The sequence below is a fragment of the Zonotrichia leucophrys genome, chromosome 1, assembly GCF_028769735.1.
Source record: "Zonotrichia leucophrys gambelii isolate GWCS_2022_RI chromosome 1, RI_Zleu_2.0, whole genome shotgun sequence".
Lineage (NCBI taxonomy): Eukaryota > Metazoa > Chordata > Aves > Passeriformes > Passerellidae > Zonotrichia > Zonotrichia leucophrys.
Window position 1 is genome coordinate 111,362,127 of NC_088169.1, and position 27,942 is coordinate 111,390,068.

The window sequence follows — 27,942 nt, forward strand, 5'->3', positions numbered from 1 at the left end:
TATCCATTAATAGCAACAATCCTTTGCTCATCTGTAGGGCTTTCCATCCAGGACCTCCCTTTCCATAACTAGCACAACATGTCAGGCCTCACATCGTGATTGTCAGGTAGGAAATGATTCCCAATTGCACAAGAAGGAAGAATGACTTGCTGACAGTCCCACAGAGATTTCCTTGCAGAGATGAGGCTGAGTGCCAGAAGCCCAGACTGTTCCTGCCCCCTTGGCTGAGCAGCACTGTCCTGATGCCATGGCCCGTGCTTGGTGGCTACAGATTCACTGATAGCCAGGCAGAGTACTTGAAAACTGACTTTTAAAATAAAAACATCAAGAAGCAGTTGAGTGGATGCAGGAGGAAAATGCCAGCTTCTTCTTGTGCTGTTGGGACCCAGAGGAAGAAAGGAGCATTCCTGTGGCAGCTGGGAGAGAACTACAGTGTCCATGGAGCACACTGCACATGGTGCATTTTACTGAGGCTCTCCAGTGGAAAAGGACATCATTAAGATGTGGTAATTAAAGACTGCCCTGCCTGACAGCCACATTATGAGCCATGTACTCCTGATGAACAAGCACTCATCTTTAAGTAGCCCTGTAGTCTAATGAATGTATAATGTCAGAGATCAGCAGTGAATTGTCAAGTAACTACAAATCAAGCAGGGGTGGGAGTGATTGAACCAGTCCAGTACCTTGGTATCTGGAAGGGTCAGATGCTCTGATGCAGATACCTCGCATAAACTGTAACAAGGTTGTGGTTTCTACCTGCAGAAAAGTGTTTCCAAGCCCCTTCAACAAGTGGGCTGGTTGATGCTTAGAATCATTCAAACTCTTGTCTCAGATTTCTATGGAGAAAATAAAAGAGATCCCATCTAGTGTAAGTGTGGTGATTGTGTTGTTCATCTACATCTTAGCCCTTTCTTTAGTTGTAGTATCTTGAACTGGGCACAGTGGACTCTTCCTGCTGAAAAACATTCTCTTCCCTCAGTTGTGATAACAGTTCTCCTATTTCTGTATTAAGAGAGTGGATAAATGGCAGCCTCCAGGTTCTCTCTCTCTGCATGTATTGCTTTGTCACATTCCTTCCCAAAACTGAAGAGGGACCTTCCAGTCTTCCTTCACAAGGAAGGACACCCAGCAGCCTTTGTTTAAGGAAAAAAAAAGGTTTTGACCTCAGGCTGCAAACCTTGCAAAAACACCCAGACCCAAGAGGAGCAAAAGGATGAATAGTGTTAAATAAAAAGAAAAAACCAATACATGGCACCTTTGTGGCACTGAAGAATCCCAATGCACCCTACAAACTTTCTACATATGTACAGCTTATCGTCACTCTGCAGTGAAGTCCGGCCAGGCAGGGAACTCCACCAAAGGGGTGGGATCAGGACTGACTGTTCTGGGGCTGGGGCAGGGCCCAAGCCTGCCCAGGGCTCTCACAGACTCCCATTGCCTCTCCTGGGCTTTGAGTCAGACCTGCCACAATGGGAGGCCGCAGGGGGGCTTTTCTAGCTGATGGCGGGATGAGTTTGATGCATTGTGCCAAAGACCTTTTTTTCCCTGACCTGGATTAGAGCCTGCCCTGGGAACAATGGGATGGGCTGCAGCCCAGCAGAAAGAATTTGCTGAGATGGCAGGGTCTGAGGTTTGCAGAGCAGAGTGCATACCTGCACTTTTTTGGCATGGGGCTCAGTTTTGGGGGGACAGAGCTGTTAACCTGAAGCTTTTGAACGCATTGCTGCACTGTCCCAGCCAAGAGTTGCTGCTGTAGTCCTAAAATTAGAAATCTATATTAGACATCTAAACATTTGCAAGCACATCATTTTCTGCCTTCTGTAAAAAAAGATTTTTCTGAGTCTGAGACTTCTGTACAGACCTGTTGGCACAAAAGGTCTAAGTCATCTTTTGAAAGGCATTTTCTTACTTGACTGAGACTTTGGCATTTCAAGGAGAAGTAGCCCACTGAATGGCTCCTGTCTGTCAAATTAAAAACAAAGGCTGTCAAGACCATATCAGTCTTTTCAAACTTGACCAACCAGTTTTGTATTTAGAAGTTTAAAAAGTCACATAGTTACCCAGACCCCTGGTTTAGGTTCACAGGTGCCTTCAGGACTCTGTACCTGAGATTTGCTGAGTGCCTGGGAGCCTGGAAGCTCCAGGAACTGAACACTTGTCAGGATCATTCCTGAAGGCTTGTATTTGGTTTTATGCTCTGGGGGCTATAGCTGTCCCCTCCTTTCTCAGAAATTTTTTTTTCCCTCTTGCTTGGCTAAATCTAGTTTCAAATCTTTAAGTCACAAGGCTACAAGTAAAAAATATCACTTGAATTAATCTTTCCAGTGTTCTGAACTAGTCTCAGGGCTGGATGACCCTATTGGGAGCAAATAATCCATCTCTGGGCATGTGCTAAGTCCTAGTAAAGACCTACTGTTAACCTTGCCCACTGTCACTATCACTTGCAGAGCAGAAATATTTTTCACCGGGGAAAATATATTTACCTAACTCAGATATGCATTCACAGAGAAATTTGGAACATTTTTGCCTTTATTTTCTGAATAAAGAAGGGAAGTTGGGCTTAGTATTTTAGTGTGTTGATGCCAAGCATAGAATTCACTTTGTGAATTAAATAACTGCAACTCCATGCCAACAGCAAAGGGGAGATCTGCTCAGTGAGCCAAAGGTGGAAATAGAAAGAGAAAGACTAGATACAGTTGTTGATGAGTCTTTCCCCTCACTGGCTGAAAGACAGATCCGCCCCACATTCCTAGAGAAACGTGGAACACAAGGCTTTCAGTAAATGTGATCACAGTGGCAACATTTGGGTATCACTGCCGTGTTAGGCTTTAAAATACATCAGTTATGTGTACAGTGTAGATATTACTGTAAGGAGTGAGCTGGCATGGGGAAATACAGGGACATATGGGGCAAATAAGGCACTGTTACCATGGTAGTACCTTTCCAGTTGAGAATCATAAAAGGAAATAATATTCAAGTGGCCATTTTAGCACTTTGCTTAAAAATATCTTTTGATTCTTTCTCTATCTCTCCTTTTCTCTTCAACCTTTTCCTTTTCATGTGCTCCCCGCATCCTGCACCTTCATACAGTCAAATCATCTGACCTGGCCCGGCTGCTGGCTTTACTTAGCCTGCTCAGGGGTCTCATATCAGCGGCAAGCTCAGCAGGTGCTGAAGGCCCTTCCACTTCATCTCTCCCCGCCTCTTCTTCTGCTTTCTTCACCCCTGGCTCCTCCTGAGGCCCTGGATGCTCCTCCTCTCGTTCCTCCTCCTCTGCTCGTACCTTCTCCTCTTCTGGTTCCTTTGCTTGCGCGTACGACGGTAACCTCTCATCGAATGCCCTGGAGAGATCTTCCAGTGGTCCCATCCCAATCTTCTCCTCAAACTCGTTGTAGGCTGATGGAAGGGGGCTGGGCTCAACCCCTACTTCCGTGAGAGGGAAATAGTGGGACACTGGCTTCTCTTCCTCCAGCAGCTTGTAGCCTTTGGCCTTTGGGATGGAGGGGACTGCGATGGCGTGGAGGGGCTTCTCGGGGACCTCTCCAAGCTGCTCCTCTGCCGGCCTCCTCAGAGCCCTCCGGATCCTTTTCAAGATCAAATGACTGATCTCCACCAGGTTGAGGAAGAGGGACACGGAAGCCACCACCAGCATGAACATAATGAAGATGGTCTTCTCCGTGGGCCTGGAGACAAAACAGTCCACAAGATTGGGACAGGGCCACCGCCCGCAGCGGTAAAGGGGGAGAATTCGGAAGCCATACAGGAAGTACTGACCTACTATGAATCCCACCTCAAAGAGGGTTTTGAAAATGATGTGGAAGATGTAGGTTCTCAGGAGAGTACCTTCCAGGCGAAACTTCTTGGTTCCATCAGGGTTGTTGCCTTTGTTTTGGTTTGGAGCCAGGGGCAGCTTCTCTTCATCCACCTCAGCTTGCTGGCGCCTCTCAGCTTCCTCCCTCTCTTTCCTCTTCTCCTCCATGCGGACGTGGTGCACGGCATGCCCGAAGTACATCAGCGAAGGCGTGGACACAAAGATGATCTGCAGGACCCAGAGGCGGATGTGGGAGATGGGGAAGGCCTCATCGTAGCAGACATTCTCACAACCAGGTTGCTGGGTGTTGCACACAAAGTCTGACTGCTCGTCCCCCCACACGAGCTCGGCGGCCGTGCCCAGGATCAGGATGCGGAAAATGAAGAGCACTGTGAGCCAAACTCTCCCGATGACAGTGGACTGCTCGTTCACCTGCTCTAAAATGTTCCCCAAGAAACTCCAGTCACCCATTTCTTACGGTCTAAGGGGAAAAAAAACAAAGAGAAAGACCACAAATTATGCTAAATTTTAAAGATTTCAGGTTTTCCCACTGATGTGTTTTGTTGCTTTGAGAACAGAAAGGCACGAGGTTGCTTGCTTGCTGATTTGCTTGTTCACAATGATTTATTAGCAGAAGAAGGGCTGCGAAGCCAGAGCAAGCTGCCTGCTAAATTCTTCCTTCCATGGCTCTAAATGGGCGATTACTTTTCAGCCAGGGAGTATATTTATCTCCTTTTGCAGGTGAGAGTCTTCTGTAGGCTCAGTTCTGCGAGTCTGCTTAGATTTTGTACACGTACAAACACTCACCAGCAATACAGTGGAACAGACTTATCAGCAGGCAGCTGCAGTGGTTAGAAGAGAGGGTGAAGCTTTCAAGCACACAAATACTTCTGCACCAGAACCCCTCTCGGGTCGAACAGATCTCAAATCTGCACCCAAATTGCACCTAAACAAACGTAAATTCTCTCTGGGTTGCAAATGTCAATTCTACTTTAGCAATCACTGTAGAAGTAAGGTAAGAACAGTAATTACAACACCATTACTGTGGTAGTAATGCTGTATAAGCTTAACAACTACTATATTGATTAGTTTTGCTGTATAGAATATGTTATGTGCAATATAATTATTTGGTGCTATTCTTTGCATCTCCTCCTGAAGTCAGCTACCACACTGACAGTGGAACCAACCTGGGGAAAACGCCAAGGTCTCTAACTGGGACCTAAAATGCTATTTGCTGTCTCTAAAATATCAGTGCCACTATCTCAGGCTAACACAGCGCTGGAAGCCAGCTGCAGATATACTGTTGGAAAGCTAAGGCAGTCATCCATTTTCAATAATGCAAGTCAAATAATACATCTGTCATTACTTTGCATGATAAGAAATTATTCCTAGGTCAGGGCTTCATTCTGCATGTCTTGAACTTCCTACTATATAATTTCAGGCAAGGGAAGATTTATGAATGAGGAAAATAGAGATCAAAGTTGATTTGTATGGGTTGATTTAACACATCACAGCAGTCTGAAGTCTCTGAGGAATGTAGAATATTACAGTGGCCCAGAAAGACCAACTTATAGAGCATGACAAGTGAAACAGGGAACATTATTCATAAAATAGCTGTTCACAGGAATCTAGAATTTCATCTCTTAGATACTACCTCCATCTATAGTTCCCTAAATGCAGGCACATACACAAGCACTCGGAAAAGGAAGGTACAGTCAACAGCATGAAAATCTGAGTATCTAAACTTCCCTCCTCCTTCAGATACCACTGGGATATATTTGTGATGCCATATGTTATGACACACCAACACATACCAGCCTGTTTCAACTACTCTCTGTACATAGTCACACATAGACAAACACGCAAAATATTGAGAATTCTATGGCTCGGGGGAATTTCACAAATTTTCAATCAAAAAAAAAACTCCACCAAAAAAAGCCCCACAAACTTATGATGGCATTTTTCTAAAGCAAGATGGACTCATATTCCTTGCCTTCAAACCTCACAATATTTTTACCCTGGACATCCACGTTAGAAAACGAAGAACAGAACACAGTTCCTTCAGCTTGCACAAACACCTCGCGTACATAAGTGGCAAACATATAATTTAATCACCAAGGAAAATTGCTACTTTCTCAGTCATTAAAGTCGTGTAAAGAAGTGTGTTAATGTCAGCGCTTACATTAACAAGTCTAGCAGAAGATTATGCTGTTTACATACATTATCTAAACTGATTTAAACATCCTCTTTCTGCACATTCACAGAGCAAAGTACACCCCACAGTTACCAATCACTTGCAACTCTGTAAAAAACATGACTACACACAGTACAAGCTTCATTGTCCCCCAGGCACCTCTGTTACCTCCATCTCCTTCTCTCCCTGTGAGTCACACTGATATCTACGCTACCATTTGAGCATTTCCACTGCAGCCCTCAAGAGCGACATTCTAGGTGTGATAGACCTCATCACAATGAAAAATCACTACGCAAGAAAAGAGAAAATAGAGAAAATGCTTCCTGTCTAACTCCATCACACGTCTTGCTCGCAGTTTGCTGTGTTTGGCTAAGCCCTTCCTGAGATCCCTTCCAACTGGGCACGCTCTTCACAACTCTGCCATGCCCATCCCCTCTGGTTTCTGCAAGTGAAGTGGTTTGAGGCTGCTCACTCAGTTCAGCTGGGAGCAATGATATTGGGTGGAGGGATGAGGAGCAGCACAACCAGTTTGAATATCTGGGGTTCCACCTGCAAGCACTCAGCCCCTCCAGCCTCAAAACCCAAAAAGGGGTAAGTGAGGCATTTAGGTAGCCACTCTCCCCTGAAATTCCTGTCACGAGGAGAGAGCAGGACTCTGCCTGAGCCCTCTCAGAGCCAGCAGATGGGAGTTCTGGGCTCTCCCAGGCTGGCTGCAGACCCCCACCCTGCTCCCACCATCACCCCCTGCGCACAGCACCGGCCACAGAGGCCCAACAGGGTAAGGGTGTTGAGCAAGCAACTTGCCGCTGTCTCCAGAAGCTCCACCGAAGAAACGTGTCCCCCTCCTCTCTTGGCACTCTGCAGGGAAGAGTGAACTTTTGTCTCTCTTCTTCCCTACCCTAAAAGCCCCAATCTTGTCGCACGACTGAGCAGATATGACTGAATTGGCTCTGATGGTGGGTTTTAGTTGCCCTGCAATATTTAAGCTCCGAGCCAGACGGCTTTATGAAGTGAGTGACAGTCAGTGACGTGGGGAACAATAGGGAGAAAAAAAATAGAGAGAGGCAGAGACACAGAGAGGAGAGTCCACTGAACATGAAAAAGCAGAGGGGGGAGAGGAACAGGCAGCAGGCAGTGAAAACCTAATACATGCATAAATGGGAGTTTGCTCAGTTAAGCAGGGACCAAAGCATCTCTGCAGTTCCACTGTGGTTCAGCACAGCTCTGTGTGTGTCCACACTTGCTGGTCTTTAGGTGTTGTGATGTGGCAGGTGAAAACCTGCCACTTTCTCTGATAGTAGCAGCATTAATTGAATTAATTTGTTACCCTACACCCAAATCCAACAGACAACTTTCATTACTGATTTTTAGGCAGATAGCGAAGTATTGGGTTTATATTTGGCATTGTCAGATACTTTGGTCTGCTCTTTAACATCTTTTACCTTTAAATGTTTTCCCATTTAGCAGAATGGGAAAACAAGATTATCAGTCAATATTAATCAAAGCTGAGAAAGACCAATTTTACAGCCTCACCTCTCAGTGTCTCAGCTCTGCTTAGTTTTTCCTCCAAATGCATCTTGCATGTGCACGTGCATAAAGAATGTCTAAACCAAACTGTTTTGTTAAGGACCATAGCTGAATTCCAGCAGCCCAGCACACAGGAATGTTACCCCAGGCACACTTGCCTGCCACCAGCCACCTGCAAAAATGCTGGAGAGGCTGGAGAAGAGAACCACAGGCTCAGTAATGCATCCACAAGTACAACTAAATGCCCTGAGAGTTTTAATTACAAGTCAAAGGCTATAACCTTACTCTGAGGTATGGATTTTGTAGTCTTTCTGGAGGCATTGCTCAGGATGTGCTCTTGGTGTTCAGCTCTGAAGAAAAAGAGGATTACTGGAAGCAAGATTTGCTAAGCAGTGATACAGATGCCAGGCTCATAAAGTGATGAAGCAGCAAGCACCTCTCCTCTCTCTTTATGCAAACTCAACACTGAATTTAATTTCCCAGAATGGCATTGGGAGACACTCTGTCTCCAGAAATGCTGTCATTTGAATGAGATAGTAAAACAGGAGGGACACAAAATTTTGTACCTTCAAACCAACAGTATCAGGCCACTCTTCTGTGTTTCTGGCATTTGTGTCCATGTAAGTTCAGAGCTTAATCTCAGGACTTGTCTTCTCAAACAGCTTTTAAGTTGATTTGCAGAGCCCCAAGGTCCAAAACACAACTGGAGGCAGAGATGATGATTTTCAAAGTGGATTTCAAAAGAGCTAAGGCACAAGTGAGAGATTGAAGAGAGTCACATTTTGCAAGATGAACCAGTCTGGAGACACAAAAGAAAAATCCCCCTCAATGCACATAGTTGGACTGAAATTCACACTCTGAACACCTTAAGAAATCACTCTCCTAAACAGGGAAGCAGTATTAGAACATTTTTTAGCCCAATGCTAAAAATGCTGTTAATCAAGCACGGGAACAGTGTACCTGGAGAGAGGACACACAGTGGAGAATTCACAAGTCCCAAGAACACAAAGTGAATAAGAAAAGGCATGGTTGGATAAATGAGAGGAGCAAGGTGAGTGATGAGGAGGAAAGAACGCCTTTGTTGTTTTGTTTTGCTATATACTTTGAGATAAACTACTATCAGTGCATGATGAGTGGTCATCACTGCCACCCTCAACCCCTCTCTGGGAAGCAGTGGAGAGGGAGGATTAAGCAGTACCATCAGCATCCAGCACTTTTAGAGAGTGTCTGCAGGCTGGTGCATCACAGAGGGCAGGTGGTTCAGATGTTAAACTGCCCATTCCTTTTCAACCCAAAACTGTCTTTTTGGGAAACTCAGTTCTAGCTGAATGTGCACATCCCTTTCTAGGCCTTTTTCTCTCTCATATAATCAGCCAAACCCCAAATCTGGTGTGCAACTAATGGCTGTAGTTATCTCTAAATTACATCCAGCTACTATCAGAGACCTTTCCCATTAACCTTCTCTCTGCCTTTTGCTAATGCTATCCAGATATCAAACATTGTCTGACAATTGCAGAACAGCTTGCAGTATGCAACTGAGGCAGAAATTATATTGAAGTCTGTGTTACCTTCATCCAAATAATCAGGGCTGACTTTCTTTGGTATCACAAAGTGCAGAGCCTTTAGCATGGGGCATACACAGTTTTGCAGGACATTTCTGGTTTTGTGGAAAAACACAGAGTCTCTTCATCTAGAGGCTTCTTATGAAAGCACCACTGAGCTCTGGGTCAGGTTCTCCAGCTCACCAGGGCCTCCTCCCTCTGAAGAAAAGGGTCTAAATGAAAATGAAGGCGGGCAGTGAGGAATTACTGTTGTACTGGGGCTCTGCAGAGAAGTGGTTGGTTGAGATAGGCATGAAGAGGAGAAGGCAGAGCACAAGAAGAGCAAGAAGGAGACTGGATTCTCTTAGGCACCAGGGCAATGCTGGAAGTCAGAGCTACCTTTGTAGCATGGAAGCAGTGGCTGTGGAAGAAAGGAGTAGAGCCCATAAAAGCAGAGGCTGAGAAGGCTGGGCCTCACGTGCAGCATGCGACAATCGCTGAGTCTGCAAAAGAACTGCAGCACTGACAGTGCCACACTGAGAAGGGCAAACACTTCCAACCTGTGTACCTTGGTATTTATGTTCTCATTAGGCAACTTGTAGATGTGCTGAGTACTTTCATCCCCAAAATCCAGTGCTAAAAATAGTGCCAGCTAGTGAAAGCAACACTGTTAACTCACAGTGGCTTTTCCTTGCCTTGGGGACTTTTCTTGCCTTCAAAGAATCACGGGCATCTCCTACACTTTTCAAATACTATTTTCTTTTGGAAAGAAGTTTGCTTCATAGCTGACTTCTGAACCTGTATCTGCTTTGAGGCTGGTGACTGAGCTTCTGTCCCTGGCACCACTGAGTCTGTGAAGTCTCCACTGCAACTCAGCCTTTTGCTCAGAGACTACGAGGTCACTTGGGGAATGTGGGATTTTTCATTCCAAACGGATTTCCAACACAGACATGATGTCAGGACAAGGCAGGGCCATGCTATTGAACAGCTCTGTTCATGCATGATAGCAGATTGTGCAATTATATAGAGCACAACCCTGGCTAACGATACCCCTCCCTCAAACAAAGTTATCTTCTGGGGATCTGCTTAGCTAGGAAGTGGCACACTCTTCCTGTTCTTCTGCTGAGCTCACAGACCTCTCACTCGGGGCTGAGGCTGGGCACTGGGCACATTCAGCCTCCCTAAAGAAGCTGGGACCCTCACCCAGTGCCCTTCTCTGCCAGACACCCACCCAGCTCTCCAGTAATGTGTCCTTGTCCATCCCAGGGCCAGTGATCCATCCTCTCAGCACCAGGAGCAGTCTCCCACATTTTATCATCTCTCTGCCACCTACTGGTCTCAGAAATCATGGAAAGTGTAGCCAGCCCTGGACAAATCTTTAAGCAGACCTTACCATGTTCCTGCAAGCCTGGCAAACGTCATTTTTAGGGCCAGGCTCCCAGATTTTTCCAGCACCAGGTGGATATGAATTGCTGGGGAATATATTTTGCTAGGGAGGTGCAAGCAAAGCATAAAGAAAAGAGGAGGAAGATATAAAACATCAAGAAGGAAGAAAATTGGGGAAGTATGTTACAGAAGGGCAGGAACACAAGAGAGGTGAAGATAGGGCTGGGTTGTGCTGAGCCTCTGGTGGAGGATGAATACTTATGGGAAACATGGTTTTAATTTAAGGGATGGAACTAAGCTAGACAATTAATAAAGATAAGCAGGGCAAGAGTGGAATGCCTTTCAGTATCTGTTAAATGCAGTTCTTCTCTGAAAATTACTGTTCTAGGAGGACCTGGGGAATTACAGGCCAGCCAGCCTAGCTGTGATACCTAGAGAGATATGGAACCAATTATGAAACAATCAATTTATAAGCAGCGAAAGAACAATAAGCTGATAAGAAACAACCAGCAGGGAATTTTGAAGAACAAATCATGTCAAACCAAGCTAATTTCCTTCTTTGACTAACAGGCCTGGTAGATGAGGAGGAAAGGGTAGGTATAAAATACTTAGATTTCAGTGAACATTTATAAAATATCTAGATTACAGGCTCCCAGGGCAGCAAGCAGAGTCACCATGCAGAAGTTACACAGGTTGAAGTGCCATAATCAAGGGTAATTATCAGGGCTTCACTTTTCCAGCTGGGAGAACCGTGTCCCTGAAGTTCTGCCTCCAGGGCTGTTCGGTATTTCCTTGAGTGTCTTGGACAACAGACTGGAGGACAAAAGGAAGAGGATGACAGCTGGGCTGGGGGCCAGCAGTCCCTCCTGAAGGCAGGAGGCTGAAGTGACTGGAATTTGAGAGGAATGTGAGACACTGGGGAGAGGTGACTGCCCCAAGATGCAGCTCAGGAAAGGTGCACAAACACCAGGTGTGCTGCTCCAAACTCAATTATGACCAATCCAGCAGAGAGCTGGGGTAGGACCCAATGTGTGCCTGTCAAGTGAGAGCCCCACAGAAGAGGACAAATCTCATTCTGAGGTGCTTTAGTGCAGATTTTGTGTATAAGGCAACGGAAGCAATTATTTTGTGCATTTACTTGATACAGCTGAGCTCCCAGCAGGAACAGTGTGTCCACTCCCAGGCACTACATTTTACAGGAGATGCAGACAAGTTGGAGAAAGTCCAAAACAGAACAGCAAAATGATAAGAGAGGCGGAAAAAAAAACCCCATGACTTATAAGGAATGGATAAAATAATTGAGTTTGTTTTCTCTAGGAAAAGAACAACGGGGAGGGGAGGCATGATAACAGTCTTCCAGCACATAAACATTTGTTATAATGGGTGGAGAGACTAAACAGTTGTCCCTTACATTCACCAAAAGTAGAAGAGGAAATAATCAGCTTAATTTGCAATAAAAATGATATAGCTAAACATTAGAAAAACACTTTGCAATGGCAAGAATAGCAAAGCACAGCAGCACACTGCTTGGGGAGGCTGTAGAATCACAGGAGGCTTTTATGAAGAGGTAAACAAACATCTGTTAAGGATGAGCTTACCTCATAAGCAGAAAAACAAGCAGGGGGAGAGGGAGGCTTTCTGCGGCTCTGTGGTTTTGGGTAGGACCTGAAGAAACCTCAGAGAAATATTTTCAGTTGAAAAACACACCAAAAAAATATTAAATAGTATGTTGCCACCAGTTGTGAAAAGCCAGCCTGGGGGTACCCCAGCTCACACCTGGGAGCAGGCTGGTTGTGCCAGCAAGGAATTCCGCTGGAGTTAATAATCTAGAAGTGGGGTTAATGATCTGGGGCAGTGAGGAGCACGGTGGTGCCGTCCTGCCCAGCCCAGCTGTCCCTGCGGGCAGGGCTGTCCCCAGGGCACCTTCGGGGCTGTCACAAACTGCGACAAACGCGTTCTTTGCCTCCAGTGGTGGCTCTGAGCGTGTGTGGCAGATTTAGAGGCGTTTTTTCACCATAACCCCATTCCCACCAATTTGCTGGTTTGTGTCCCATCCCAGCCCTCCCCAGCGGTGCTGGTGTGACCGAGGGCCCCGCACTGGTCCCGGTGCCGGAGCAGCGGAGCCGCTCCCGCATCCCGGGCCGCCAGCGGGCGGTGTCCTCTCACCGAGGGATGGATGCTCGGCGGCACCGAGAGCGCCGCGGGCACGCCGAGCCTGCTCCTGGCGCTTCGTTCCCTTCTTAAACACTCCCTTCTCCATTCCCTCCTTAAACATGCCCTTCTTCAACACTCCCTTCTTCGTTCCCTTCTTCAACACTCCCTTCTTCATTCCCTTCCTAAACTTCGCCTGCAGGTACAAAACTAACCACAGCAAACGCAGGAGAGCTCTGTAATGATTATACTGAATACGATTTTTTTTACTTTTACAATGGTTAGACACATGGAGTTAAACTGACATGAAGATTATGATGCCTCCAATTTTACCTATTTTTACTTCTGTTGTCAAAACACCTTTTTTACTACTGAAATCTGTACTTTCACCTGAACCCATATCCCTTTTCCAGCAAGTATTTCATAGGTGTGCCAGCTGAGCTGCATGATTTTCCCTTTAACAATAACATGGTTAATAATAGAAACTTCACTGAAAGTATCTAACTAGTAAAATTTATTACAAGTACAAAGTAAGGCAAAAAAGATGAATTCTCACGTGTCAAAGTAGGTGCTGTGCAGCAGCAGCAGGAAGAGAAGAGTAGTCCTTTAGACACATTTCATGGATCAGCATAATTTCACCTAAAGCCTGACCAGACTATTTCTGGAAGCACAGACCTTGCCAAGAGTGTGTTGGATAGAAATTCTAAGTTCTTAGAGCATCTCCAGTGGCATTTCCGAAGAGCAGCACCGGGACAGGGCCCAGAGCTCATAGGAAAATTGTTAAACATGCATTATGCAGCAGCCATCATACACAAAATGCCTTTCCCTAGGTCCCCATGTAACCTCCTCTTACCTGTCCATTTCTCTGCCTCCTGCCCAAAACTTTGCCCCAGTCACAGAGGTGGAGCACATCACTGAGAAGACACAAAAACACAGGCATGCTGCATAGTTAAGTGGTCCATGGACCCAAATTTCTCTCAGCATATATTCGAGGTGGTGGCCCTTCCAGCAGTGCTGAGACCCTGAGGAGAGGAGCAGAGGAGCTGCTATCAGGAGCTGGGAGCTATCAGGCCAGCCAGGGAACATGTTGCTTACAGCCAATCTGGGCTATGTGAAGTGGATCCAGGGAAAGCAGTGACAAGTACCTGATAATACTTCTGGTAATTAATTGCTCCAGGCCTGCCAGTAAAAGAGGAGCTAATAATATCTCCCAGCCTCTTGAGGGGATCTCCATATGTTTGTTTTATCAAGACTTTTTGTGCGATCTCTTAACATTCCCAGGCAGGAGGAGCTAGAAGGGACAAAGCTTCTGAAAGATGGGAACAAGTCTGTGTGCCTGGGAGCATCCCCTGTTACCTCACTGTCCATGGGGATTTTTGCCTCCCAGTTTTTGATGGGGGCTCATTCCCTGCTCCTTTCTCACTTCTTCTGGGCTCTCCTCACCCAACCAAGGCCTGCCTTGCTGAGTGGTAGGCTCAGGGCTCTCAGGAGCGTTGTCACCACCCTCTCTCCACCTTTATCTCCCTGCCTTCATTTCCACACCACAGAACCACACAGTGGAGGTGTGCTCTGCACACAGGGCATGGAGGTGGCCCAGCAGAGCTCAGCAGCAGCCCAGGCAGGGATGGGGATGGCAGAGCAGCCCATTATCTCTTCTTCCCATCCCCAGAGATGTGCATACCTGCTGTACACTCTGGCTGACCTCAGCTTCCCATTTCCCAGAGCAGAGCATGTTCCCAGCCTCTCTGGGGAGGACATCCGTGGGGATGGTTCCTGTTTCCCTGCCCTTTCAGTCTTCCTGAGCCTGATATGATTGTTTCTCTGGGCACAGGGTGAGAGATGCCAGCAAGGAACGGAAGCCTCTCATGCCTCAGCAATTCATTAAGAAGTAAAGGAGGTTATTGAACTTGGAAGCTGTTGAGCCACTCATTCTCATTTCCTGATCAAGAAGACAACCTGCCCATAGATACATCATTCATCCAGAGGTGCTCAGCATTCTGAGACAATTTGGCTTCAAACTAATAAACAGCCAGATGGAGGGAGTCAAGGATTATCTACAGAGTTGCCAGAAAACATAGGTGGGAAGAGCCAAAGGGCTTCTCCAGTTTGGAGAGGCCTGGAGATGGTTTTTTCTTCATTATTTCCAGCAAGCTTCAATCCCTTATAGTCCTGTTATTGCCCAGTGAACATGATATTCTTAGGAGGAATATGGTTTAAAGCATGTTGGGATCTTTTAAAAGAAGCATTAGGACTCTCTGGAGATCCCCTGTCCTGTGTGAAACCTGGCAGAATTTTAAGGAGCTACTTCTATGGAAAATTTCTGAATCCCACCTTGGCACAGCAACTGTAGAATGCTCTTCCACATGCCCTGAATTATGAGGCCTCATTCTTGTCTGATTGATAAACACCATCCCAGTGAATGCAGCTATTACAGGTGGCTCCTCAGCAAAATGTAGGCATGTTCTTTAATGGGCTGTGTCTCTCCAGTCCCCAGAGCTCTGAAACAAGGACAGGAGCTCTGATATTTCTGTTTGCCCCCTGCTTTGTCCCAGGGTGCAGCAGGTTTGGTGGGTTTCTACTCCCCCTGAGCAATGCTGGGTTTATGCAGCTGCAGCCCTGACTCTGCCCTCCTTTACAGGAACACAATGCAGAAGTCAGCTCCATTCCAGTACATCCTCTTTAGCTGCACACAATTGTGGCATTCCTTTCCAGTTTATATTCATCAAGGCTTTGCCTGCCCAGGGGACTACAGCTGTAAGACATTGCAACAAATGCTGGCATGGTTTGTAAGGCAATATTAAAATCAATAGGTACAGCCCTAAGACAGACTGAGTGGGGCAAGAATAAAAGTACTTGCTAGCTTGTTTGTGACTATGAATCACAATTTCCTAGTTATGAGTGTTCAATATTTGAGTTAGTGCTCCAGTAACAGGATGGATAATCAAGAAATACTGGAATATGGCACAGATTACTCAAGCCCCCACCAAATAAAAAAACTTAAGTTCTGCTTAGCCTAACACATGATGATATTGCTGACTCAAACAGCCTTGGGGATTTGTAAATGTTCTTAACATCTTCCTCATTTGGCAAGCTTTAAAACCAAATTGAACAAAACTTGTCTTTCCTTTATCAGGATGGGTAAAATGATAGCAGAAATGACAGCTGGTAGCAAGTTCACTGATCCCCAACTCACTGCACTCTTATGTGAAAGCAGAAGGAGGTCCAAACTGGTAATGCAATGCTTTAAAAGATATATTGCTTTAAAAAGTTCTGTTTCCCAGCCCTGAAGAGCATTCTGGGCTAAATAAACACAAAGAAAATACTTAAATACAAAAATATAAATACTCACTAGCAAATGCTTAAAAATCATTTACAAGGCACCAAAAATACACAACTCCCCAGTAAAGAAAGAATAGTGCAACTGAAAAACCACAACCTGATGTAAAATTGAAATGAGGCAGCTTAAAGTAAGGTATAACTCATGTAACAAGCAGTATGAGAGAAGCTGAATATAAATTAGAAGATAAGAATTGTAAAAAATATGATGGAAGTGAAAGGGGGGGGGAAAGATGGACAAAGGTCTTCTTTTAAAAACTAAATTAAGACCAGAATGAGTCTGACTCATAGTATTGATCTGTTATCAGATGGAAATCTTAGATTAATCAATAACAATGCAGAGAACAACAAAAGAAATCAATAAATACTCCTATGCTACTGCTGAGAGGAAAGAAAGTAGTTGATGAAGACCTTGGTGATGACATGTCTATTCCTGTAGTACCTCAGAGGAGTTAAATACCACCTACTAAATCAGACATTATAAATCACCAGGACTAGGTACCTGGCATTGAAAATTTCTTACTTTCTTTGGTTTTGGGGGTTTTTCTCATAAGCTGCATGCATGATTCCATTATTATGTTGATCTTTTGTACTTCTTGGTGCAATGGGTAAGTCCTGGAGGAGGAGAACAAATCCCATAGTCTGGCATTTTGTAAAGATTATGTAGAAGGGCATAAATATTTTATAATTATCTCATAATTACTCACAGGTAACTACAGACCTGTGATAGGATCTTACACCTGAACTAAATAATGAAGTGGCTAACAAAGAACAGAGGGAATAAAAAGAGGGTAATATAACTAGGGGCAACCAAGAGAGATTTATAGAAAATTCACCCCCACTGAACTGTGCTCCTACTTTTCTCTGAGGAAATTGCATGTACAGTTGTTAAATATAACAAAGCTGGTACAAAATACTTGAGATCCTGGAAGGCAGTTTCCCTTCTATCATGTGGCACAATGATTAAAGAACTTGCTTGGCATAAAAATAAGACAGCAGTCAGAAACAGACTATAAATGACCTATCAGACTGGTTCCAAAGCACAATTGAGAACTAGAAGTGATTGGGGGATTTTTTTGTAAAATGTTTGTATCAAGATCCTGGAGGGTGTTTGGCATCAGGATATTTTTAGTAATCAATAATATGGAAGAAAACACCAAACATTTTACAAAAGTCACCAAGTCCTGGAGAGGAGTGGATCATGAAAAAGGGGATTGCAGATCTAGAGCACACCTGATGGCTCAGAGGGCTGGACAAACAGACTGGGTTTGCTTTAGCACAGGGAAGGGAAGGGCAGCTCCTGCCCTTGTGCAGGGAGAACAGCTGGAGCTCTGCTGTGCAGAACTGTGTCCCAGGAAGCAGCAACTGCCTGGAGGGCTCTGAGCTCCAGGACATATCTCAGTCCTGCCTGGTTTATCCTCCAATTTGGAAGCCTTCTGCTAAAGCTCCCATTAAGTGTTCTCTGTGAGCCTTAACTCATCAAATTAGAAAAATAGTGCTTATTTTCTGGTTCAAAAGCCAGCTTATTTTAATGACTTCCTGCCAGCTTGAATGAAGAAGGTGTCAAGGTACCCCCCAGAAGTGTCTTCTTACCTCGTACTGATGACATGAGATTGCAGATGTACACGTGGGCTGCTGGTATGTAATTTTAAATCTGCTCATCTCCAGTCCACCTCCCAGAAATAATTAATGACCTGTGAGGTAGGCCAGAAAGCAGAGTCACAAGTGGTGAAGTGCTGCATCATCCTGAGGATTCTTACACAGCATGACAGCGCCAGCAGCCTCCTGTTTGCTACTGCACCATTTCACCTCCATTGGAGCACAAACACCCGTCCTGGAGAGCTGCTGATGAACCTACAAAGGCCTCTGAACAACCTGGAGACAGACACCTGCATGGACAAGTGTCTTGCATCTCCCTGATGCCAAAGACCAGTCAGTGATGAATCTCAGATGCCAAAGGCTGGACCCACCACATTTTTCTGTAAACTACTGCAGTGCTGTTGCATTCTTTGAATGTAAAAGCATGGAAAGCATGGATGTCTTCAAAACATCAGTCCTGGGAAAACCAAAGTCTGCCAAAGAATTTGAGGAAAGGTTCTTTGTTTAAGGAAAGGATGCCTGAGCTTGTCTGGGCAGAAAGGCCTCATTCATGGAACAACAGAACAAAATAAACAATGTAGGGTTTCTCCTAGTGCAGGGAAGAGGGCTAGCTGAGGCTGGGACTTCTAGAGGCAGCATTTAATCTACAATGTGTTCTTTGAGAGAAGCTAGAGCTTCTGTAGACTGCCATGAAAGGAGATCTGTGAAACTGCCAAGAGATTCTGATGGTCCAGGCCCAACTCTCCCTTTTAGGCAAGGTATTTAACAGTGACAAGAGTAAAGATGGTTGGAGGCAGACCACTCATCCCTGGCCCATGGAAACCACTGCCACAGGCTGGGCCTGAGCCCTGAAGGACTGCATTTACTTATCCAAGAGGTTTCAACAGCTGTCTTTGCCACAGAGAGGGGAATGGGCTTCTTGGGAAGGATTTCCACCCGGGCAGCAAAGTCCCCATGAGCAGGGACAGAGTGTTCCTAATGACTCATTAACTCTCAGCACAGCAATAAGCCCTGGATAAGGAAAGAGCCCAGAGCAGCCCTGATTGCCAGAGAGGGGTGGGGTAGGGCAGAGGTCCCTGCTCCAGGTCCTGACAAAACCTTTCACCTTTACTCCTCACCACCAGATCTCCACCTCGGTGACACCAGGAGCACAGGCAGCTCTGGCACCACTGGGAACAAAACCAGGGATCTTTCTGGCAGGAGCCACCAAGGCCAGGAGCTGCAGAGCCTGGAGAAAGTCTCCTGGGGCCCTGTGTGCAAGCAGAGCCGTGCTGGCCGCACGCTGGCGTGCAGTGATAACATTGTGTGCCGGGGCTGGCACGCACTCCAGGTGAAGTCACAGGAGGAAAAGGCTTCCCACCCCTCACAGCCACATCCACAGATCCTCACACGCCCCACCCAGCCAGCCCTGCTGCCCTGCCTGGCTTTCCTCTGCTCCTGGGCTGGCTCTCAAGTGCCCATTGTGTTTCCCAGGAAGTTCTGTCACTGCTACAGCCTCTGCTGGCACCTCTTGCTGCTGTCCCAGCCTCCACCTGCACCAACACCCATCCTTCTCCTGCTCTGAGACCTCAATTCTAATGGCACATTGCACCTCTGATCGTTCCATAGGCACAGGCTCAGCCTCTGACAAAGTTTAAGTCTGAGGGGAATTGTTACAGACATTTTCTGGAAAACTCTTTCTTTAGGATTTTTTCTCCTGAGAAGCTTCAGAGGAAAAGAAAAACTATTACCTGCTGCTGTGGAATGCAACAGGTGCATCTTTGATTGGCCCATGTGAGTTGTTTCTACTTGATGACCAATCACAGGTCCAGCTGTGTTGGGACTCTGGTCACTCACAAGATTTTATTATCATTCCTTTCCTTTGATAGCCTTCTGATTAAATCCTCTTCCTTTAGTATAGCTTTAATTTATTTTCTTTTACTATAATATCTATCATAAAATAATAAATCAGACTTCTGAAACATGGAGTCAGGATTCTCATCTCTTCCCTCATACTGGGACCCCTGCGAACACCACCATAGGGAATAAGGTAAAAAATAAAGCAAAACCTGGCTTCATGGGAATATAGCTTTTCCACAAAAAAAAAAAAAATTAACATGTTCATTGAGGTAGCAGAAGGAAAAACTCCTTCTGGTTTGGCTAAGAAATACAAGAGAGTAACAAGGTTTAAAGTTTAAAATGGATGGCAGAGCCATAGATGATGGGATATGAAAGAAATGCTTTGATTTGGCTAGAAGAGAATTAAAGCACCATTGATAGATGACAATTAGTCATCACTCCCCACTTAAATGCACACTAATGAAGCTTCATTTACTTTGGGATATCAGTGCAACACTACCCATTAAAAAGGTGAAGCAAACACTGGTGAGTGTTTGCACGGGGCAGGGTGAACAGGAGCAATGCCTGGGCTGACAGGGGGAATGCCTTTGCATCTGCCCTGAGGTCCCAGCTCTCAACCCCAGAGCTGCTCTGAGCCAACATCTGACTGTAATGCCAGAAAGAAGTGGGACAATCATCCAGACCCACATCTTCACAAACTTGCATCAGAAAACTTGGCAGAAATCCTTCCCATCTCTACAAGGGTCCCCTTTCTGACAAGAATCCAGCCACAACTTTAAGCCTCATGGGAAGGATCCTCCAAAAGCCTCACTGAGTTTTTCTAGTGGTCAATTACAGATGATGTTTAAAAATAGTGGGTTTTCTCACATCTTTTTTTTGGGGATTTTTTAAAATCCAGTTTTACATTCCTGGTTTTGGGTCTTAGTGCCCCTCAGCCTGCTAGACCACAGGAAGTTTTTTCTCCTTGTAGGTATATCTAGACACTGAAAAAAATTAGCCTTCAGCTTTCCCTTTTCACCCCACCTCTTCAACCTCTTTTACTGGAAGGCACACTTCCAATTCTTGAACACCCTCAGGCATTGTCCCTGAAACCTCTTCCACGCAGGAATTACCAACAAAAGCACTGAACAGAGTACATGGGAAGTGACATGTTAGCGCTAAATCACACACACACTCAGCTCTTCCTAGAAACATTCAGCTTGAGGTTATTTACTGAAATCTGCGTGAGGTCCCCCAGCTACAGCATCCTCCTGGAATTCTGTACTGAGCCAATGAGCTGCACCAGCCCCCACTCCTTCCCAAGGCAAACTTGCCAACTGATAAATGCAGCTTGTATTCCTTATTCTTTGACATGTGACTTACAGCAGCTCATGTTATGCTTGGCCCCATCCTTCTGAGTCATCCAGACTATTGCAGTAATGTTTTTTTGGTTTGTGGTTCAGATTTTTTTTTTTTTTTTTTGCAGATCGCTGATTTTTGAGTCATTCCCGCTGATCAGTACTATCATGCTGTCTTGCTCAACAGCGTTTAGCCACCGATGACCAACTTTCCAATGCTTACTCCTCCTTACAACTGCACATCTCCACCCATTTGGAGCACTGATGGGTTTCCTGTAAGGTCCCAACATCTGCACTGCAGAAAACCAGCAACAACAAAGCTCTCTAGAAGCACTGCAGCAGCAGCACCTATTCCTGCCTCAGCCCACCCCGTGTAATTTGACTCTCAGAGCTCTGAGTAAAGTCAACGTTTGATGAGTATCTGTAGAGCCTACCACAAACAGGAGCCTAAAGAAGAAAGCTTTCCCTTCTCTGGCTGGGACTAAAACAAGCTTAAGCACCCTCTCAGCTCCATCCTGTGTCAGAAAAAACAGCCTCAATGCACACTGAAATACAGTATTTCCACAGGACTGGGCACCAGGGAGATGCTTGACCTGCCACAGGGGAGGAGAATCAGGAGGTTAGACAGTCACAGCTTTCTTTATAATGTTGTACACCCAAACCTCTTCTCACATCACCTTTTCAGTTGTTAAATACACAAATATGGGATTACATTTCCATGCCTCCTTGCCTCAGGGGCAGTATACAAATTACAAATAAGCAAATATATGGATTCCTGGACTTCCAAGGGATTTTTTGACATTAACTACTTAACCCCTAACTACAACAACACCAACTGGCTAATGAATAAGATGAGGCAACACCCTTGGCTGGTAAGATTCACCATGGGAAAAAAGCAATTTCACCCATGGAGGAAAAGAGCTCATGGATCTGGCAGTCTTACTGTGCAGATTTCCCATCTGGGAAAAAGGAATGTCTGAAGTTTCACATTTCCCTGTAGGATCATTGTACAAGAAACCCCATGGTTTTGCTCTGTGTAAACAAAGGGTCCAGGTGAAACAGGTCCTACCTGGACAGGCACTTTTCCCCCCACTGTCATTGCTGATGAGTGTGAGAACAACCTAGCTCCCAGAAGATTTTAGTGTAGCTATAAGAGACACTTCTGTTCCTGCATCACCCAAGTGGATGATTGTTTAGTGTTTTAGTAACCTCCACTTCAGTCTCCTGACTAGGACCAGGCAAAACAAAGCAATGCCTTACAAATAATTCCAAAGCACCGACACCCAGCATACTCTGCACCCCAAGGAATGCCTGTGGTGGCAGACCCATGGAGATTTTCTTATGCCAAAAGCCTACATGCCAAGAAGAGCTTCAGAGACTCAAGCTGTAGCACCACTGCCTTCAAGCTAGCAAGAAGGGTAAGGATAAACACAGCATCCATGACTACTGCATGTGGCACTCGCCCTGTGATCCACAGAGTAAAATACCAAATGCATTCCCTTGCTCATATCAACCCTCACATTACTTTGGGGAATACAGGCTTACTCAGAAATCTGATACAGAGGAGCCAGACCATGCTGGAGCCACAGCACCTCCCCCCAGATGAATTCAGGATCATTCTATAGGTGATAAATTCTACTCTCATTGGGAGAACAGCAGGGCTTGGGGCTCCATCATTTGTGTACTTGCCCCCACAGAGGCCCTTAGGCTAGCTAGCAGAAAAAATACAGTGTTTATGAGGTGTATTTAATGGCTGAGCCACTTCTCCATTGTACAAAACAATGCTAATACTCTCCCACCTTGGCATAATTGTTTTCTTCCTCTTTCCTGCTTTCTTTTTGTTTTGGCTCCTTCCCCTTTCTGTCTCTGTCTGCTTCAGCTTGATGGGACTTTGATTTCCTCTGTCTTCAATGCCATCTTCTTGGATGATCTACACCAGTAGCACTGGGCACTTCTGTCCCCACAAAAGCATGTCTCAGGAGTATTAGACCTGTTCAGAAAAGCAGACAGCTCCTGAGTACTGTTAGTACTTATTGTTTCACACAGGAAGAGCCTGTTTATAGCCTGGAGCCTGCAAGGAATTTGAAATGCCTTCTCCTTCCACTTGGAGGGCAAGGAAGCAGCTGAAGAGAGCAGGAATCTTGCCTCCCCTCACAAATATCTGGGCATTCCAGAGATCAGCCTTACCTTTAGATCCTGCAGCCCAGCAAATATGCTATCACATATACCAGTGTTTACCCAGCCTGTGCCATTTGATAGGCCGCCTATACTGAAGGGGGTGATTAACATCTAAGAAGGGATGGGAGGTGACCTTCCACACAGCCATGATATATTTTTGGGAAGGGCAAGGCAAAGTCAGAAGGTCTTACTAAACTCTTTGATCATTTAAGTTTCTGGTTACCAAATAACCACCAGTATCCCTTCCACAAACACATTTATTCTTAGCTGCATGAATTCCCATCCCCACTTCTGCAACATTAGTGTCTATTCCCGAGGCACATCTTTCCTCCCAGCTCCCCCATCATCTCTAACAACCCATTCCCCAAATGCTCTCCCTTTCCTGACTGGAAACATACCCTGCATCTTGCCTGCTACACCCTTCTCTCATCGCTTTCTGCAACATCCCAGTCACTTCGCATGAGCAGCCAGCAGGACACACTTTGAAAACTTCCACTTCTAAGACCTCCACATGAAGAAAGTAAGAGAATCTGCTTAATTCATGGAGTTCTCATAGCTTCTCTTGTTCCCCTGACAGTTGTACAGCTGTTACATCTGCTGCTGCTAACTAGACTCGTTTTTAGCAAAGCACAGCAGGAGCTAAAGAAACCTAATTCTGGCAACATTATAATACCAGAAGCACTCCCCCACTTTCATTAACTTCATTTTCTGCTTTTTATCTTCTCCAGTCCCTTTTTCTTCTCCTCCTCCTACCTTTTTTTGCTGGCACTGTGAACTTTTTCACCAGGTCAGCAGCAAGCAGGAGCAGCTCAGCTGGCAGCTCACACACCCTCACTGCTGCACAAAGAGTGGTACAGGTGCCTCAGAGGAGCACCAGCAAATACCAGCACCCCTGGGAGATGCCACATCAGATATCCATGGAAAAACAGCTGCTGAGGCCATGGTTTCATATGGACATGGATATCACACACCCACCTGTAGCACGTGGATCCATCTGAAAATGGGACTCACCACCTTGCTGTCTTTCCTGGTCTATGTACAAAATGGGTGTTGTAAAGCATTCAGGAAAAAAAAATTATAAAATTATAGCAAGTCAGGCTGGTGGTGATGTGATCCCATAGGTCACTAATTAGGATGCTTCATTAGAATATGGGAAAAAAAGAAGAAAACAGTCGAGATCAACACTTGCTCCATTTGACCTCGAGTGTCTTGGACAAAAGGCTCTGCCCTTCAGGCTGGAGCACATTCTAGAATGAAATTTACTCAAATCTGGAGTGGAAGTTCCATAAAATGTCAAAGAAAAACCTGCATGAGGTCTAGCCCTGACAGAGGGATCCCAGCAGAAAGAAGCAAGAACTAAATACCATCCCTAGGCTGTTACAAAATTCAGAGGGCATTACTGGCAGAGATCAGAGACAAGGTGGCACCAGCAGCACTGGGAACCCAAGTATTGCCTTCAAAGGGTTAACAGTGGGTGCCAGGTGGCACACTGGCAACAAGCACCTTATATTCCCTTGCCCAGCTCCTAGCTGGGCAGACAATCAGTATCCCTGTCAAGAGGAATTAGTTATTCACTGTTTTCAAGGTGTTGTTGTCTCAATCCTGCCTAGTAAGAGCAGAGTCAAAAAAAATAAAATAAAGACTACCAATATTAACATGCAGTATAATAAATTTTGAAGGCTTGCAAAAGAGGCATAGAGGAGCTTTTCAATCAGACAGTATAGACAAAGTCAGGTGTCAGAGGAGAAAATGATGAGATTTCATAGGGCTTGGATGCAGTAACAGGTGTGGGGACCTGAGTGTCACTGTCAGGGAGAAGGGCTGGGGGTGATGAGAGTGCTGCTCTTGGGAAAGGCCCAGGTTTCCCACACACAGTTCCAGATGTTGGTGGGGGATGACAGAAGACTGGAGAAACTGTGAGGTTCCAAAATACAGAGATGCTAGCACAAGATGTTGGGCAGAAACAAAAGAAAACAGAAGAGGAGAACACTTCAAAAGTCCAGAAAATATCAAAGTTGGTGGGAAAAAAGTGAGAGACTCCTAAAGGTGACTGGGCCAACACTAGATATTCCTGTGAGAAGAGCTTTGGGACTATGATTTTGAAAATAAACTTTGAGGTATCCCAGCAAGTATTGGAGAACAAAACTTGGCAAAGCTCATGTCAATACAGGGAATATGGAAGGAGTTTGCTCCACTCTGCAAGTTTGCAGCATGTGGAAGTGATTACAGGGATGATTCCAAGAGCAGTGCTATATAAGAGATCTGGGTTAATAACATGCAATGAATAACAGTACAGAGTAGAGCTGTAGCCAAAGACAAAAAAAAAAAAAAAATATGCCAAGAGCTGCATAAGTCTATTTTCTGAATAAGACATAAAAGAAGAACAGCAAGTCAAATTGAAACCTTTCATTGATCACACTGCAAGTTTCTGTTTTTAACTACAATTCGTTTCTCTAAAGTAGTTCCTTGTTTCACCTTTAATCACTCAGAATATTTGGACCAGTAAAGATGAAGTCAAAACTTTAACCATGAAAAAAAAGTAAAGGACTTTGACTCCATGTTCTGTGGTAAAAACTTTAGAGCTTTTTCTCAGCAAGGAACTCTGGCATCATAGATTTTCTCTCCAGTTCAGGAAGAAGGACACTAAGTTTAAGATCCTTTAATATTTTTTAACAAAATGAAATTAAAATTAAAATAAAAGAACATCTAAATTTTACACTCAGAAGGAAAATTCTTCTTTCCAGCCAGTCAGATCTCATTGTTCTCCTGGAGTGGTAAGATTCTGTTCACCAGTTTGGCAGCAATTACAGGTTTCAAAAATTACATACCTGCTCAGTAGAAGCTCAGGGTTTTATGTTCAGGGAGCCTCAGTTCAAACCATCAAGAGGATTCTCCCAAGAGTATCACTGCAAGCTGCTCACCTGTAAAAAAATATTAATTAATTAAATCCACTTTTAAATTGCTGTGGGCCCACAGGTAGGCCTAGAGGTAAGGTAGCAGTAACATATGGGAAAATTATACCCTTTTTTAGTGATAAATGAAAAAGTACCAGAACTACTTAGGTGCTTAATATTAGAAGAGAAAGAATTGTTATTACTGGAGAAGAAAGGAGAAAAAAAAAGAAAATACAAAAAAATCCCAAACCCTGGGCATTCCGTCCCAACTCTATTGTTTAGAGCTCTGAGAACTAACACCCTGCAATCACTTCACATGGCTCACACTTCCAGCTCTGCCAGGTGTGGGAAAGTCTCAGGGAGCCCAGCTTTCACAAACCCCCATTCTGCCCCAAAATTCACTTTCTGCTGCACCCATCCCATGGTTTTCACCTTGGAGATCATCCCACCCTCGCCCTGCCCGGGTTGGGAGCGTTCCTTGGTTACCTGGCTGTGCCCTGGAGCCCTGGCTGGTCTCTGGCAGCTCAGGCTCCCATGCTCTGAGGTTTTCTCCCATGCTCTGCAGGGTTTTTGCAGGGTTTGCTGCTCACAGATCCCCGGCCGGCTGCGGCATTTTATCGGCGCGGCGCGAGGTGAGCACGGACACGATAAGGAAGCGCTAAAAGTCAACGAGGTGCCACTGACAAGGCCTGGAGCTGGGCTCACGCTTCCCCAGGCCCACGTGTGTGCTGACACTGAGCAGCCCAGGCTCCTTCTCACCAGCTGCTGCCTTGGGAGGAGGCACCTCTCACCCTCTCCTCCATCCATCCCATCTCCACTGGAAGCTGTCACAACTCCAGCCCTGCAGTGAACAAACCTTTTCTTATGAAATACCCAAAGATTCCTTGGTGAGCATTTACGAGATTTTTCCTTGCTCAAACACGCTGATGGATGTGTCTCCTGGTTGCTTCATGCCTGCCCACCATTCTCTCCCAGGGAGGAAGGATTTGCTGCCTGAAGTGACTTCTTTCCCAGGCAAGCACTCCCATATGCCCGGAGCAGAGCCCCCAGCAGCATGCCTGGCAGTCACCCCACAGAGATCAGTCCCTGCTCAGGCAAGCCCCAAGGCCTGGCAAACCTGCTGTGACTAGCAGCTTCATTAGGACCCAAGTCTTTTTCCACCACATTTTCAGGGGAAGGTGAACAAGCTCATGAGAAATTTATTTCTGTTGTGCACCCACAGTCCCTGAGCCACAGTCCTGTGAGCCACAAACTAAAATACCAAATGCATTCCCTTGCTCATATCAACCTTCACATTACTTTGGGGAATACAGGCCTACTCAGAAATCTAACACAGAGGAGCCAGACCATGCTGAGCCATAGCACCGTCCCCCAGATGAATTCAGGATCATTATATAGGTGATAAATTCTGCTCTCATTGGGAGAGCAGCAGGGCTTGGGGCTCCATCATTTGTGTACTTGTCCCCACAGAGGCCTTTAGCCTCTGTTCCACAAAAGAGCAGGAGGTTTAACCAGCTCACAGGGCAACATATGCTGCTGGAGCAAAAACATCCTGGCTCCATCCTTGCCACAGTGACCATTAACTCCACACGGCAAGAGCAGAGACAGCCCAATGGCCACAGACTGACTGGAGTGTTTCAAAGCAGCCCAAAACTCAGGAATCTGGATCCAAACGTGTACCAAAGATGCCCCCTCTACCGGAGCAACCACAGTGGCTCACACATCACTACTTTGGAGGGCAAACAACTCACCACAGCACTGCTACCAGGCTCTGACACACAGCAAGCCCCCACAACCTCTGCAGGAGGCTAAAGGACTCCCTTTTATTCCCAGGGAGGGAGGGTGTGTTGGCTCAGCAGCTCCCTTTCCCAGCTGGTGCCAATGAAGCAGCCTCAGCACAGACAGCCAGGTGTGAAAAGAAATGGTGAGTTCACCTCCAGGGAGTCCCCACCTGTGCAAGGTGAGCTGCACTGAGTGTTTAACCAGCCCACCTGTGAGATCCTCTGACACCTGAATTTATATTCATAAAGAGCAGAGTCAGTCACTTTTTCTTGGTGTGTCCTTTTTGGAAAACATCTCCTGAGATATCCATGCCTTCTGTTTCCTAGTTTTCATAAAGACACCATGGGCAAAAAGAGTCTCTCCCTGC

The 27,942-nt window shown here is 45.6% G+C and overlaps 1 protein-coding gene and 1 long non-coding RNA gene across 3 annotated transcripts; both read right to left on the reverse strand.

Annotated features, from left to right (window-relative positions):
* Window positions 1–1,280: 1,280 nt before the first annotated feature.
* On the reverse strand, window positions 1,281–22,681 carry GJA8 (gap junction protein alpha 8). 2 transcript variants are annotated; one of them, XM_064727203.1, is made up of 2 exons: window positions 22,521–22,681; window positions 1,281–4,292 (listed from the first exon to the last, which is right to left on the reverse strand). In XM_064727203.1, exon 2 carries the CDS (start codon window positions 4,280–4,282, stop codon window positions 3,083–3,085), a length of 1,200 nt encoding a protein of 399 aa, XP_064583273.1. In that variant the 5' UTR covers window positions 4,283–4,292; window positions 22,521–22,681; the 3' UTR covers window positions 1,281–3,082. The 2 variants fall into 2 exon arrangements, with proteins under 2 accessions (XP_064583273.1, XP_064583281.1); XM_064727211.1 differs by lacking the exon at window positions 22,521–22,681 and adding an exon at window positions 8,099–8,229.
* On the reverse strand, window positions 22,679–27,645 carry LOC135454784 (uncharacterized). The gene is made up of 4 exons (XR_010442200.1): window positions 27,545–27,645; window positions 26,280–26,634; window positions 25,728–25,820; window positions 22,679–22,711 (listed from the first exon to the last, which is right to left on the reverse strand). It is a non-coding gene; the product is annotated as an uncharacterized LOC135454784 (long non-coding RNA).
* Window positions 27,646–27,942: the final 297 nt, after the last annotated feature.

Coding starts and splice junctions, on each gene's coding strand:
- GJA8 (XM_064727203.1), bottom strand. CDS start 4,282: ATGGGTGACTGGAGTTTCTTGGGGAACATTTTAGAGCAGGTGAACGAG.